The 15,891-nt window shown below is 59.6% G+C and overlaps 1 protein-coding gene across 1 annotated transcript in view; it reads left to right on the top strand.

Moving 5' to 3' along the window:
- LMOD1 (leiomodin 1) overlaps positions 1-15,891 on the top strand; it is a 32,504-nt gene that overhangs the window by 15,509 nt on the left and 1,104 nt on the right. Inside the window, exon 2 of the mRNA XM_032634095.1 lies at positions 14,213-15,661. Coding sequence (XP_032489986.1) covers positions 14,213-15,661 — 1,449 coding nt within the window. The remainder of the gene's footprint in view (positions 1-14,212; positions 15,662-15,891) is intronic.

The raw sequence follows: 15,891 nt of genomic DNA, 5'->3' as shown, positions 1-15,891 counted from the left end.
CCGTTATGAATAATGCGGTGAACACGCGTGTGTAAGTTTTTGTGTGGACACGTCTTCATTTACCTTGGGTATATATACGACCTAGGGGTGGAACTGCTGGGTCACAGGGTAACTGTGTTCGGCTGTTTCAGGAACCGCCAGGCTTCTCCAGGGCGGCTGCACCATCTTACATTCCCGCCAGCAGTGTATGAAAGCTCCAGTTTCTCCACATCCTCGCTGACACCAGCTATTATCTGACGTTTTTATTTTTTTTTTTAATCATAGCCGCCCTAGCTGGTGTGAAGTGTATCTCACGGGGGTCTTGCCAACCTCAGAGGACACGGGTTTATTTCATGAAATAATGTGGCGATTTCCTCAAATCCCTTCCGTCTTCCCAACGCTCCTTCTCCAGACCTGCCGTATTTATTCTTGTGGTTTCACTGTTGCTTGCACACCTGCCACTCCCAGATCTGCGTCTCAAGCCCAGGTCTCTCTCCTGAGCCGTCGGTCTTAACTAAAGCCAGCTCCTTGGGCATTTAACCATCATCCCGGCCCAAACCGCCGTCACCCCACTTCCCACCCGCCTTCCCTCCATCCTCCTCGTCATGGTTTTAAAGCATCACCATCTCTCCTGTCAACCGAGCTGGAAGTCCTGGGGGCTTTCCCCACTTAACCAAATCTTATTAACTGTCCCCCAGAGATGAGCATAGAATTCACCTCAAGGCGGGCACTGTCAGCCTTGGTCTGGGATCCCATCACGTCCTGCATCCTGCCAGAGCTGTCTCTCTAAATACAATCTGACCGTCACTTTCCTGCCTAAAAGTGTGTGTTTCCGTTGCCCATCATGTGAGGCCCATGCGTGAACTCTGGCGTCTGGAGTGATCTGGCCCCAGAGCAAGGTTCTGGTCTCAGCCCCTCCACCCTGTGCCCAACAAGTCCCGTGCTTTGCCCGTTTTGACCCTCGCGCTGAGAGAGTCCTTGCCTGTCTCCTGTCCCAGTTGAGCCCTCTGAAGGAGGCCCCCTGGGATGACGCTTCAGTCCCATGTCCTCCTGGCCCAGCCTCCACTGCATAGACACAGGGTCCTGTACTGGTGGTGGGGGGGGGGCTTGGCCTGCCGGATGTAAGGGTTTGACATCCTCCTTCACTGCCTCCCCCACTAGATTTTTTTCTTTTTAATATTTATTTATTTATTTGGTTGCACCGGGTCTTAGTTGCAGCAGGCGGGCTCCTTAGCTGTGGCCCGCCCCCTCCTTAGTTGCAGCGCACGGGCACCTTAGTTGTGGCATGTGAACTCTTAGTTGCGGCATGTCGGATCTAGTTCCCTGACCGGGGATCGAACCTGGGCCCCCCTGCACTGGGAGCGCGGAGTCTTACACACTGCACCACCAGGGAAGTCCCCCGGCCCCCGCAGCTAGATCTCCACTTCTCTCCCTGCAGTGGAAGGACTAGACCTGCCTCCCAGCTGTCCTGGGGCTTAAAGGCTCAGCTCAGTGCTCAGGCTGGTCCCCTGCTCTGACCCTCCCCCACCAGCGTGTCTCAAACGGGAAGATCCAGCCTTTTCGCTCTACTACAAGGGGGTCCCAGCTCCCTTGCAGCTCCCTGACCTCAACTGCGGGAAGGGAGCTGCTTCTGGGAGTCGTGACGACCCCGCAGCATGAAAGAGGGAACTTTCCAGAACAACCTGCAGGTGCCCAAGGCCTGGGAGATGGAGGCTCGGGTGCGGCATTTTCCTGGGGTACAATGTGCAGGAAGAGTCAGCAGCTGGGGAGGTGGCACTGGAGCCAGCAGTCCCTCATCCCCGTGGTCCCGTCCGTCCAGAGGCATCGGGAGACCCCTCACGGTGGCTAGGTGCCCAGGATGGCACAGGGGGCCTAGAACGTGGGGGGTCCCCGAGGCCAGCAGAGCTGTCGTCCGTTCTGCCCTGTCCTGCGGGCGTGGGGGTCTGGGAGGCACACCAGCCAGACCTGTGGATTATCTGAGGCCCAGAGGGAGTCCGAACTTGGAAACAGCAGAACCAGGATCCACAAAGTTCTGGTCAGACTGGGATGACGGGCTCAGTATAACAGGTGGAGGGGACCTTGTTCCGTGGGACCCTGGGGGCGGAGCCAGAGGGCTTCCTGCCATAGAGTCAGCTTCAAAAAAAAAAAAAAGGCTTGGCTTCCTCAGGAAGAACTGAGCTCTCTGTCCCTGGAACCTACATGGTAGGGACATCATAGGTAGGGTTGAAATATTTCATTCCATCCCAGCAAACATTTGTTACATGCAAAGCACTGGGCCAGGCCAGATGCCGGGGACAGAAATAAAGGGCCGGTCCTGCCCTCAAGCCGCTCACCATCTAGTCCCAGGACAGCGCAGAGAGGGCTACGGGGCAGCCACCCAGGAGGGGCTCCCGGCCCGGGGCCTGGGCTGCATGTTGATGGACCATTCTGAGGAATTAACTATTATTAACCTTTTAGGTAAGAGAACAGTGTCGTAGCTCTCTTTCTCAAAAGTTGCCGTCTTTTAGAGATACACACTGATTTGTTTGTGCATGAAGCGATATACCTGGGATTTGCCCTGAAATAATGTGAGGGTGAGAGAAACACAGGTGGGCAGACAGGGATGACTGAGCTGCCAGGAGGTCATTATGCTCTAGTTATATGAACCGTTGAAGTTTCCCCAAATACAAAGTTAAAAAGAAGGAGGAGGGGACTTCCCTGGCGGTCCAGTGGTTAAGAATCCACCTTGCAATGCAGGGGGCGCGGGTTCCATCCCTGGTCAGGGAACTAAGATCCCACGTGCCGTAACTACTGAGCCCGCGTGCCACAACAAAAGAGGCCGTGTGCCGCAACAAAGATCCCGAGTGTTGCAACTGAGACCTGATGCAGCCAGATAAATAAAAATAAATATTAAAAAATTTTTTTAATTAAAAAAAAAGAAGAATGAGGCAGAGGAGGAGAAGTTAGGGGGAGGAGGACAGTAAGGCAGGCAGGGGGAGGACAGGACACTGGGCGGCATGAACAGCACCTCGAAGGCAGCCAGGCCGTGTGTCCTGCACGGTGACCGGAGTGCGGGCAGGAGGGGGCGGGGCGCAGCCGCGGGCAGCGGCCACGTCACGAGGACCTGTGGGCCTGCTCAGGGGTCTGGGGCTCATCCCAAAAGCCTGGCCCCACTGACCAGGTGACATTTCCGAGAGATGGCCCCGGCTGCAGGTGCAGGTGGCTTGGAGAGGGCAGTGAGGCGGGCAGGGGACCAGCTTGGCCCCAGCACAGCGGTGCCGAGGGTGCTGAGGTGTCAGGAAGGCAGGTGAGGGAGCAGGGAGGTGGGGCTACCGTCTCAGGTCCGCTCCGGGGACGCGGCGCCTGCCACTGCATCCTCCCTCCTCTTTCCCTATTCGGCCTGACACTGGCTCCAGAATCATCTGGACCCAGTGCAGAACTGAAGTGTGAGGCCCCTTGTCCAGGAATTAAGCCTTTCAAGATGGTGACTTGAAGCCTGAAGCCGAGCTCGGGGCCTGGGGCAGAGCAGAGTCCAGGCCTCTGTCCAGAACAGGCGGGAGGAGCTGTGGGAGAGCCAGGCCCCCTCTCACAGCTGGGCAAGAGGACGGCGTGTCCCTCCTGCCACCCCGGGACCTCAGTGGGACCCAGGGACGTTACAATTACCTTTCAAAATACTATGTAAAATCGAGTCGCCACAGAAAGTTGGAATATGAACCCTGGATAACTGGGACAAAGCAATGTTAAAATTGAAGGAAACGATCTCTTATAATAATTATAAGCACTAAAATTGAGACAAGCTACTTAAAAATTATTAAACTGCTCATCTCACTCCCTGGGTCCCACTGAGGTCCCAGGGGTGGCAGGAGGGACAGGAGGCAAACGCTCACATCTAAGCGGCCCTTTACAGCCTTCTCCAGACTCACTGGCTTGCGTCTGCCTGGGACGAATTGCAGGCGCTCAGGGCAGCCGAGCCCGGCGTACAGCAGAGGGCCAAAGCGACTTGTTTGTTTCTACCGTGTGCTTTCCCAGTTTCTCCAAAAATGGGGTTTGCTACAAGCTTCCTACCCTGAGTCACCAGACCCAGCGGCCAGAGACAGGTCCCTGAGGACCACAGAGACACTGCCGTTGAGCCTTCGGGGCAGAGGAGATCCACCAGACACCCTTCCTTCTGCCCCGGAGGTGGTTCCTTCCAGCCTCACACCGCCCGCGGGGGTCTGGCCAGGGCAGGCCCAGTGCAGCCGCGACCCACCCCTGACCTGGCGCCCCCTTCCCTGCAGGGAAATGCCGGTGGCCGCAGACAGGCCTCTCCCTTCTTTGAGTGGCTTTTGGAGCTCGTAGGAGGGGGCAAGGGCCCCAGACTCTCCCCTGTCCCCGCCAGCGGGTGTCCTGCCCCGGTCAGCACTTCACGTCTCTTTCACACGAAGTCTTTGCCCTCGAGGACCTCAAGCTGCCAAGGGGCAGAGTTTGGTGAGGTGTTCGGTGCAGGGGCTGGACCACCGAGTCTCCACGTCACCTGCTTCCCAGAAGACGCTGGCCTCCCTCCCTCCACGCACAGGGCAAAGCGGACACAGAGGCAGCCTGGCCTCGCGCTGGACGCCAGCAGAAAGTGCCCCGTGTCCCGGGTTCACAAAGCACCCCCCATCCCGGGAGGTAAAGATGAACTGTTTACACTGGGGTGGGAGGCAGCGCCTGAGCCCCCCTGCCCTCTGAGCAGCCCTCATGTTTATCACTGCGCTGACCTCATAGTTGCTGGAACGAGGCCGGGCAAGGGTCAGGCTCCGTGGTGGGTCCTGGCACAGCGCCGCTGGGCTGCGTGATGGGGAATCAACGCCCATCTCTGTCCCTATCCGTCCCTCCTAGCTGCTGCTGACCTGAGGGGTTTTGGTTTTTTGTTTTTTTTCCTTTTTTTTGCTATGAAACTGAAATATCTAAAGACAATTTTCTTTCCTTTTCTTTTTCTGCAACAACTTTTTTTTTTCTTATCATAAAAGTAATCCAGACATTACATAACTCAGACATAAGTTTGGGGAAAAAGTTAGATTGCTACCTCCTAACATACTCCAAAATAAATCCCAGCTGATTTAAAGATCTAAGCTAAGATCCCTCAAGGTTCAAAATTAGGGTAAGAATTTACCAGGAAAAAGGAGGAAAAGCTTTCCAAGCAGTGAGAACATCGTCGCAAAAGCCCGCAGTCTGGGTCCCTCGAAGGCGAAGGCAAAGGTGAGGGTGGTGGGAAGGAATGCAAGTTGGGGTGAGGTCTTGGGAGTCAAGGCTTACCCTGGGGGACTGGGGAGCCACCAGAAGGTTTCAGGGAAGGGAGTGAGTTGGCAGATCTGTACTCCAGAAAGGTCCCGATGCTGCGGTGGGAAGAGTGTCCCGGCAGAGAGCAGGCCAGTGAGAAGGTCTACAGTGACCCAGGTGAGAGGTGACAGGGCCTGGGCCAGAGGAGCATTGGTGAGGATGGAGAAGGTAGTGTGGAGGATGAATCTCTTGGGAAGGGGAGCAGGGATGAGTGAGGCAGAGGGGTCCACGCCGCCCCCCACATGCTACACCACCCCTTCTCATCAGGATGGATTTGGGGACCCACCCACCAAGATGGAGCAGGTGTGGTGGCGGGGAGAGAAGAGGAGTTTTGGGGGTGCATTGGGGCTCGTAAGCTGAGATGTTCATTAGACAGTTGGTTACTAGGGTCCGAACCTCCGTAGGGGGTTCTGGCCTGGAAGTACAGCTTCAAGAGACACCAGGACATAGAACCCAACTGATGCCATCAGAGTGGACGAGGTGACCCAGGGAGAGTCTAAAAGAGCAAATGAAGGAGGCTTCAACGAAAACCTTGAAAAGACCCACGTTTAAGGGGCAGGCAGAGGAGGACGGCCTGGGGACTGAGAAGGAGCTGCCAGAGGGCCAGGAGGTGGCTCGAGGGGGGAGGCGAGGGCTGGTCCACAGTGTCACATGTTTTCCAAGCAACTAAGCAAGATAAGGAATAAAAGACCTAAATCCGATTTAGCAACAAGGTCAGCGATGATCTGGGTGAGACATTTCCGTGGAATGTTGGGGGTTGAGGCGAAACTGTGTTGGATCCAGAGATGAACAGGGATTTAAAAAGAACTCTTTGGGGGAGGCTGGGGTAAAAGGATAGAGACAGAGGGCACCTGGGCGGGGCGGTGGGCTTGAGGCAGGATCTGGTCGACCTGGTGCTGGGAGAGGTGTGAGCACTTTTACAAGGCGATGGGAGGGGGCCAGGGAAGGGGAAGAGGTTAGGGTTCTGGGAGGTGGAGGTGCAGGGCGTGGGGCTGGGAGCCAGAGCCCCAGGCAGGGGAGCCCTGGACAGGAGGAGGGAGGATTCCCGCAGTTGGTTTCTGTTTATTCCGGGGACTTTCGTGGAGGCGGCGGTCTGCTGAGACTGGGGGTGGGGCGGGTCAGGGGCAAGGAGAGCAGGAGGGGCTGTAGATTGGCACATGCGCTCAATGAGGACGCCTGACTTTGCCGGGAGCTCCTGTGCGCTGGGCACTGTTAGAGCTTCATGCAACTTTGTTGAAGCCACTGGACAGCCCGGGAAGGACTGTGGTCCCCAAGTTCACGTGAAAGCAAAGGCTGGACCTGGGCATTCTGCCGTCAGAGCTGGGGCTCAGGAGGCGGTGTGTCTAGCAGCCTTGGTGCGGAGCAGCACAGACATGCAGTGGGCGAGAGTCAGGCCGGGGCTTGCATGGTGGCTGTGACCACGGTTGAGGATTTTGTGGGGATGTGATTGACACACTCGGTACAAGGAGGGTTGGGTGGTGAAGCAGTCCTGGCAGCTGGTGTAGAGAAGCCAGAACCTGGGTTTCTCTCCAGGGATGCTGTTTCTGGGTACAGACCCAAAAGGATTGAAAGCAAGGGGACTTCCCTGGCGGTCCAGTGCTTAAGGCTGTGCCTTCCCATGCAGGGGACGCAAGTTCGATCCCTGGTCGGGGAACTAAGATCCCACATGCCGCGGGGCAGCTAAGCCTACACCTTGCAACTAATGAGCCCGCGCTCTAGAACCCGTAGGTCACAATTAGAAGTCTGTGCGCCACAACAAAGAGCCCACGCGCCGCAACCAAAAATCCCACGTGCCACAACTAAGACCCGACACAGCCAAATAAATAAATAAGTAAATAATTAATTTAAAAGAAAAAGAAATGCACAACCTAAAAGTTGAGGACTATTTTTAAAAATAAATAATGAAGTATGTGAAAAGGATTTTTTTACAAAAGGACTGAAAGCGGGGACTCAAGACACACCCCTGCCCAGCCATGCTCAGCAGCTGGTTCACGCAGCCAAAAGGCAGAAGCAACCCAAGGGTCCATCCGAGGATGAGTGCGCAGACAAGATGCGGTCTGCACATATAATGGGATGTTAGCCTTAAAAAGGAAGAAATTCTAAATTCGAGCTTTTCGAGGGTCCCTGTCCGGCAGGTGACCCCTCCATTTAGCAGGACCTCATCTCACTCTCACCCACGCACCTTCCTCAGCAACAAGAGGGTCCGTGGTGATGGGGTGAGAACTGAGTAGTCAGTGGGGGGCTCCAGCCTTGTCCTGAAGGACCACGTTGCAGGTCGTGGTCCAGAGGGAAACCGCTGGGGAAGCAGCCGGAAACTAGCCCATGGGTGCCAGTCCTGGGGGTCAGGTCTCGGCCCGAAGGTAACCGGTCTCTGGTTTGGAAAAGCAAACGCAGCCTCTCCCCAGCTGCTCCGTCCTTTGGGATAAAGCGGTAGAGGTGGAGAGTAAAGCCATAAAAGTGGCTGTCAGGGGCCCCCGCCCCGAGCCTCCCACCTTGGTCCCCAGGGCCGCCTCCCTGTTTACCGCCTTCCTTCAAGGGCCATCCTGGGGGGCAGGCTCTGGTGCTGGCCGGCTTGTCTTGATGCCTCTCAGCTCCCACCTCCCTCCCCAGCTCCGGACATCCTCGAGGCTGGGAGCCTAAGCAGACTCCCCGAGGGCCTCTGGGCCCCGGCTGGGGCTTGGCCTCCTCAGGAGAGGCTGTGGGGAACGTAGAAGTGCCCCCCGCTGGCCCTGCCGGAAGGCAGAGCCTGGGCCGTCTTCCCAGGGGACGCGGGGTCACCTGCATCCTCCCCCAGCCCGGGCCTCACACTGCCCCACCGGTCTGACCCGGCTCAGCGGTCTGCCTAAGCGGTTCTGGGCTGCAGGTCCGGGGCCGGGCGGGAAGGCAGGTCAGGGTCCTCAGGACTGACTTCCAAGCCTCCATCTATTTCATTTCTGGCCCTTGTTAAGCACACAGGCCCTCTGAATTTCAGTGTCAGTGCCAAGTAATGTGGGAAAACCAACACGGGGAAGTAGAGGCCCGGCGTTGCAGACGCTGACTCCTTCAGCATCTAAATAAGAAGTGCCCCCCAGGTGCACACGTCCCCGTGTGCCCTGAGCAGGCGGGAGCCTTCCTTTTTTTGACCTTCTTTCCCACGAGGCTGTTTCCCCACCAGCCTACCTTAGCAGAGGCCACGGGGCCCCTCCTGCCAGCCTGGACGTGAAATCCAGGGGAACCAGGGAATGCTGGCTGCCCGTCCCACCCCAGTCCCAGGCTCCTGAGGGATTCCCACCCTGCCCTCTCTGCACCCCAGGGGCCAAGCCTTTCCAGGGGGACGCGGGGTCACCTGCATCCTCCCCCAGCCTGGTGCAGAGCTGTCCCTCTGTGTGTGCCAACGACCGGGCACCCAGGGGACAAACGTCAGGTGTGCTCCACGTGCTTTGCCAGGAGCTCCTGGAGGGGGGGTGGCACCCACTCCTCGGATGGCAGGAAGGGCAGTGAAGAGCCCAGGAGATCTGAGCTTGACCTCCAGCCTCTCACTTCCCCCGATATGCCGTCCGCAGAGCCAGGAAAATGTTAGCGCTGGCCCCCGGCCCATGTGCTCCCCTTCCACACACTGTCCAACGGCGGTGGGTTTTCCGTGTTTGTTTCCAAGATACTCTGACGACGTGATAAAGGCGTGTAGGGACAGCGAAAGGCAGCCCGTGAGACATGAGACACCAGGGAAGGTCATCGCGGGTGAGGCCCTCACCCCCACGTCCCCAAGCCTCCTCTTGCTAAGCCCGGAGCTCAGCTCCCTCTGCCTGCTTGGATGGATGGATGGATGGACAGACGGTCAGGAGTAACGGGAGGGACGGCTCAAGCCAAGCCCTCAGCACAGCGTTTCAGTGAAACCCAGGACGGTGGGCTGTGGAGGAAACGGTTCAGACCCCAGAGCTGGAGGCCCAGCCTCCTCGGGGGTAGCCGTGCGGCCCTGGGTTTCAGTTTCTTCCTGTGTGAAATGGGGACGATGACAGCCCTGCAGAGCATCGCACTGGGGCTGAGAGTTCCGGCAGGGGTGGGGGGCGTGGTGCCCACTCCAGACGCAGCCAAAGCTGGGAAATCACCGGTTTCCTCACTGGGCAGGACAGTGGGTGCCTCGCTGTCCCTGGTGTGCAGTCCCCAGGATGGGCTGGAGCCTGGGTGTCGGGTGGCTCCTCTCCACCTCTTGACCTTGGCCCCTGGGCTCAGGGCGACACGTCCCCGGGCGTCCTGAGCAGGCAGGAGGCTTTCTTTTGGGGGTCGAGGGGCACAGCCTCCAGCACAGCTTGTTGTGTTCGCGGGTGCAGACTGGCGCTAACCTTATCCACCCGTGGGGCTCCAGACTGGGAGCACGGAGGGCCCTGAGCATGTCCTCGCCTGGCATGGCCGTCGTCCCGACAGGCACTGCCCACTTGCAGGCCTTGTGTTGGGAGCTGCAGAGCTGGGAGCAGCGTCCTGGGCCTCAGAGAGTGCGAGAAGCCACGGTGCTGCCCTCACAGTGAGGGGCCCAGACCCCAGCCCAGCAATGGGAATTCCACTCCCAGCCCCCGTTCTCAGGGGACTGACCAGTTATGGGCAGGAGCTGAGTGTCTGTATGAGCCGTGAACACCCCAAAAAGTATGTTTCCGGGAATGTTAACCAAGGGGTGTCAAAGTCCTATGCCCCCTCCTTCCGTGCCCCCTCCCCCTCCCCCAGCTCCAAGCCACCCTCTGGGTCTCAGTTTCCTGCAAGCTGCCTGCAAAGCCAATGAACGCCCATGCAACTATAGGCAGAATTTTCCCGACAGCCCTGGAGGGAACCGTAGCCTTCTAGGGGATGATCAGTTGTTACAGACCTGAAGCTCAGTCCAATGAGCTGGCCTAAGCCTCAGGAGAGGCTCCTGCCCGCGAACCACCAAGGGAAACGGGCACCGCCGTCCCTCCCAGGACTGCCAGCCCCAGGAATACCGCTTCCCCCCAAAGGCAATGGACTCTGATGGACTCTGCTGAAACTTCTTGTTGGGAGAATCTAGACTCTTTCTTCTTGGTGGAAAACAGTGAGAGAGCTGGCCCTCCGTGCAGCAGGAGGCTGGAGGGAGTGAGCTCTCCAGGCCCCCGTGGACCCTGGCCCTGCCCCTGTGCTGCCCTCACGCCCGCCAGCCCTGTAAGGGAGCGGCCATCCCAGGGGAACTTCGGGCGCCCCCAGCCCCTGGCCGTCTCCTCCCTGCCCTCCCTTGTAGACAGACGGCCCTGACAGCTGCAGTGCCTGACATCAGAGGTCACCAGGTGCCTGGAGAGAGTGGGGGCCAGGGCCCCAGCCCTCGGCCAGCCGGCTTCAGGGGAGAAGCAGGGGGGTGCGAGCTGGGCTGTGAGACACGGAGGGGCTGGTGGGCAGGGCAGGTGCAGGACAGGAAGGAGAGGTGTTTGGGGGGGCGCTCTGAGCATGGGAGCAGGACACGCCCCCTGATGCTTTCCCGGGAAGTGGAACCTTGACCAGGGAGGAAAAAGAAGCAGCCCCAGCCAAGGCCCAGGGGAAATGCTGTCTTCTAAGGGGCTCCGCTCCACACCCTCGAGGCTGTCAGCGCCCCCAGAACTTCAGTGAAGTCTGGGGAGAGAGTGCTGGCAGCGCGTCCCTGCCCGCAGCCCGGATGCACCGGACACAGACCTTCAGGGGCCTCGCCACGCAGCCCTGGGGACACAGAACCATCTGGGTGGGCATCACCCTGCTCTTGCCGTGGGGAAGGAGCAACTGCACCTAAACTCAAGGCGGTGGCCACACCCCTGCCCTTGGCTCCGCCCCTCGGCTCCGCCCCTCGGCCCCGCCCCCTCCCAGGCTAGCGGGTCTGCTCCGCATTCCCTCCCCTTCTGAGGCGTTTCCCAGGCTCCACCTGCCCTCTGGGGGCCTGCGACCCCTCCTTGCAGATGCCTTGGGCCAGGATTACTCTTCCTCAGGTGATGGGTCACAGGAAGGACAGAGAGGACCTGGTGGCAGTCAGCGTGAGCTCGCAGGGCACCGCTGGGCCGGGGGCTCAGTGCAGCACACCAGGCCGGGAGGGGGTCCTCATTTTTAGGGACTTCCCGACAGGCACGCACTTCCTTTCCTCTCCTGCTTTGGCAGTGGAAGTGGGAAATGCTCTCCCCTGTCCAATCAGACGAGACTTCCCGGGGAAGTGGTGCAAGGCCCAAGGTGGGGAAAGACACTGCATCCTGCCGTCCACACCCGCCAAAGACGCGTCACCTGGATCCTGACCACGTGAAGGTACAGAGCAAAGTCATGAGGCCAAAAGGCCTGGAGGAGCTGGGGGCCAGGAGCTGCTTCCTTCCCTGACCCTGACCCTGGACTCACGGCAGGTCCCTGCCACTGTCACAGGTCCTTAGAGATTTTCCGAGGTCACCCTTTCCACTCCCCTGCGTCCACGAGGAAGTCCCTAACCACGCCTGTGGCCGCCCCTGACCCGAAAGCTTTTCCCAAAGGAAGAAGGTAACTCTGCTTAGTGTCATCCAGAGGCCTGCAGACCTTTGCTCCATGGAGGTCCCTAGTTTAACTCAACCTAAACCCCCTTCGTCGAGGGGCCTAGAGACAGGAACACAGAGTCACCCCCAGAGGTCACCAGGATGCAGCCCCAGTTCCAGCAGCAGAAGTCGGCCTGGCGTCCGCGTCACGCAAGCAAGGAGGCAGCGTGCTCTGTGCCGAGAAGCTCGGCTCCGCGGAAGCCCGGCCCTGGGACGACGCTGGGCTGCTTCTCCTTTTAAGGCAACGTCTGAGCTCTCGGCCCCAGCCCCACTCATTCCTGGCTATTTGGAGGCAACGATGATTACTCAGCGCCACGCCGCACCCCCCCACCCCCGGCCTGTTTTTCATTAGGTTCTTTTTAAAGGGATGGCGCCCCCCCTGTAGAGCAGACACGTGGCCCAGCCCAGCCGACTAGGAGCCGGTGCGGGGAGCGCGTGAGGTCGGGGGAGAATCCTGGTGAAGACAACGCGGGGGCAGAGAGAGGGCTAGGATGTTGGAAAACAGTCCTGAGAGGCTGCGTGCGGGCCGTGCAGGTTCTGCGGGCCGTGCAGGTTCTGCGGGCAGCAGTGGGTGGTGCCTTTGCCCACCCACCCCCCCCCCCCCGCCCCACGGGGGCGCCAGTGAGACAGGTCTGAAGTCGGGTTCTCGCGAACGCTGGCTGAAGCTGGCTAAGTTATCATCCCTCTGGATCCCCGGTTTCCCTCCAAGCCAGGCCTGCGAGCGGCATGGGAGCTCTGCAGAGGGCAGCAGGACCGTGTGCCGTGGGCACGGCCGGGCGCCTGACCTCCATCTGGGGGGTGGGCCACGGCCCCAGCTCCCCCACATCTCCTCGAGGGCATGGCATCTGTGATGGAACCACTCTGAGCCCGGCGGGAGAGGGGCTCCCTGGCCAGACGGTGGGTGGGTTCTTAACAAATGTCCTAAAAGGGCTGAGCCACCGGGCCCCTCACTGGCCTCTTATCTGCAAGTTCCTCTCTCCCTTTCGAATCAAGGCACGGTCGCCACCCCTCCTGGCCCAGCCCTGGAAGGTGCTCTGAAGGGTCACCCCGGTTCTGGGAGCTGGAGTGAGTGGGAGAGGGCTCTGTGCCCCACGAGCCCCGACCTGGGCCTGCGAGGCAGGAGGGGGAAGTGGTGCCTTGCAAGGCCCTGGCTCACCAGGCCCCGTGCCCCGTGGCTGCCTGATGGGATTCTGGCAGCGGAGCTAAATGAACACTGGGGCTGGTCCCCGAGGGCATGTGTTTGTGGTCCAGGTGCACGCTGTTTCCATAGGGCCAACCGGCACCCCACTCCCTCCGGGACATATGTGAGGAAGGGCCACGTGGGCCGAGTGGGCTTCTGTCCCCACAGCCACCTGGCTCCTGAGAGACAGAACACCTCCCACCACTCGGGCCACAGCCTCCTCCTTTTAAGAACCTTCAGAAGGACATTGGGGCATCCCTGGGGTCCCGGCTGCCCTGGGGTCTATCACAGTTGGACAGGGTTAAATCTAATATCTCATCTTAGGCAATTCAGCTGCTCCCCTGGCTCTCAGGATAAGGTGCAGGATTCACGCTCCAGCCTCTAGTTCAACACAGCATCCTCGCCACGGCCCCCGCCGCTGCAGCATGGGTCCAGCTCTCCCGAGGTCAGCTGACCTGGCGGGTCCCGGGCTCCTCACAGAGAGGGCTGGGCCTTAGCAAAGTGCTTACTAAAAAATAAGGGAATTAATGTGGACTTTTCAAAAAGCCACATATATCTGATGCAAAGGTATGTCCTTTATTCTGTTACGTCTACCTTCCTTCGTTATTGTTGACTCCTTCTTATTTCAACGAGATGAGGATGGTGGACAGAATTTACAGATACTCCTAACTGATGAAATAAAACATAAGCAGTCCTTTGTTGGTCCCTCCAACCTTTTTTTTCCTCTGAAAAGGTCTCGGCTGTAAAAACCCCAGGATCTGAGAATCACTGACCTACTGCTGGGAGCCAGGGCAAGGCCCTGAGGCTCCCGCCCGGAGCACAGGAAGCAAGGGGAGCCCAGCAGCCCAGAGATCAAGACAACTAATGTTTTAACGAATACCGTAAAAAATCAAATTTAACACGAAGAAAGCAATATGGACAAAAATCTAAAATTTTAAACAAAGACACGACCAGTTCTAAGGATGTTCCAGCAAGGCTCAGCAGGGTCCACCTTCCCAGTCACCCACGACAGAGGGGGGCGCTTCAGGGTCTGAGATCCTCTGGGGAGGAAGGGCCACAGTTGCCCAGGAATTCCCTTTGGGGCCTCGCGACCCTGACATTCTGTGAGTCCGATGTCAGCTTGGTCTCTGCACGTGACCCCAGGCCCCCGCACGGCGTCCTCAACGGAGGCTGTCTGGAGGCTCCAGGCGGCTCCATAAGTGACCCCCATGCTGTCCCCAGGCTCATTCCTCTGCCTCTGTAGCCAGCTCTTCATGTTTATTTTTCTTTCCTGAATTCTTAGGAGGGCAAGCAAGTGGAGACCAAGACAGATGCCAAGAAGGAAGAGGAAAGGGGCAGAGATGCCAGCAAAAAGCCCCTGGGCCCCAGACGGGACTCAGACCTGGGGAAGGAGCCAAAGAGAGGCGGTTTGAAGAAAAGCTTCTCAAGAGACAAGGACGAAGCTGAAAGCAAAGGCTCAGAGAGGCCCAAGGAGGAGAAGCTCATCAGGGGCCTCGAGAAGGGCCGGGTCAGGGCCGCGGTGGACAAGAAGGAGGCCGGGAAGGAGGGGCGGGCGCAGGAGGGGACGGCAGCCCCCAGGAAGGACGAGGAGAAGCAGGGCAGTGCAAGCGGAGACAAGGGAAAGAAGGGAGAGGAGAAGAAGGAAGCAAGCCAGAGAGAGGGGGCCGAGAAGGTGAAGGGGCAGAGGAAGGACACGGACGCCCGGACGGAGGGCCAGGAGGTGGAGAGAGGGAGCAGGGACAGGGGTGCCAGGCCAGAGGACGAGAAGGCCAGAAAAGAGGAGCCCCGTCGTGCAGAGGCCCCCCGTGAAGAGACCAAGAGCCTGGCGCCAGAGAGATCAGCCCCTGGAGCCCCCGCCGAGCCCGCCGATGGGCCCGCCCAGGCCGAGGAGGAGGCAGCCCCCAGCGTCTTTGACGAGCCCCTGGAGCGGGTGAAGAGCAACGACCCGGAGGTGACGGAGCTCAACGTGAACAACTCGGACTGCATCACCACCGAGATCCTGGTGCGCTTCGCCGAGGCGCTGGAGTTCAACACGGCCGTCAAGGTCTTCGCCTTGGCCAACACGCGGGCGGACGACCACGTGGCGTTCGCCATCGCCATCATGCTGAAGGCCAACAAGACCATCACCAGCCTGAACCTGGACTCCAACCGCATCACCGGCAAGGGCATCCTGGCCATCTTCCGCGCCCTCCTGCAGAACAGCTCGCTGACGGAGCTCCGCTTCCACAATCAGCGCCACATCTGCGGCGGCAAGACCGAGATGGAGATGGCCAAGCTGCTCAAGGAGAACACCACGCTGCTCAAGCTGGGCTACCACTTCGAGCTGGCCGGGCCCCGCATGACCGTCACCAACCTGCTCAGCCGCAACATGGACCGGCAGCGGCAGAAGCGGCTGCAGGAGCGCCGGCAGGAGCGGGAGGCCCGCGGGGCCGAGGCGCTGCTGGAGCTGCCCCGGGCCGGGGCCCCCGCCCGGGGCTCCCCCAGACCCTCCCCGCAGTCGTCCCCCAGGGCCGCTCCCAGGACCTCCCCGGGGAAAGGGGGCGCCCCGGCCGCGCCCCCGCCCCCGCCGCCGCCCCTGGCCCCACCGCTCCTCATGGAGAACCTGAAGAACTCGCTCTCGCCGGCCACCCAGCGGAAGATGGGCGACAAGGTCCTCCCCGCCCAGGAGAAGAACTCCCGGGACCAGCTGCTGGCCGCCATCCGCTCTAGCAACCTGAAGCAGCTCAAGAAGGTGAGTGGGTGCGCCGAGCCGCAGTGCTGCGGGGCCGGGAGGGGGCTGGCTCATCCCACCGCCCTCTGCCCCAGGCTGGCCGCCCCGCCTTGCCCGCGAGGGAGTCGGGCCTTCCTCTCGGGGGGGGGGCCCCCTTTAGCCCCTCACCCAGCAGTGAAACCCGTTTCTCCCAGAAACGGAGAAGAAGCTTCAGACCCTTCCTCCCTCCCCCCATTCCCCAAACCCAAATG

This window comes from Phocoena sinus, chromosome 1 (genome assembly GCF_008692025.1).
Source record: "Phocoena sinus isolate mPhoSin1 chromosome 1, mPhoSin1.pri, whole genome shotgun sequence".
NCBI classification, from domain to species: Eukaryota; Metazoa; Chordata; class Mammalia; order Artiodactyla; family Phocoenidae; genus Phocoena; species Phocoena sinus.
This window is presented reverse-complemented; position numbering and strand designations above follow the sequence as displayed.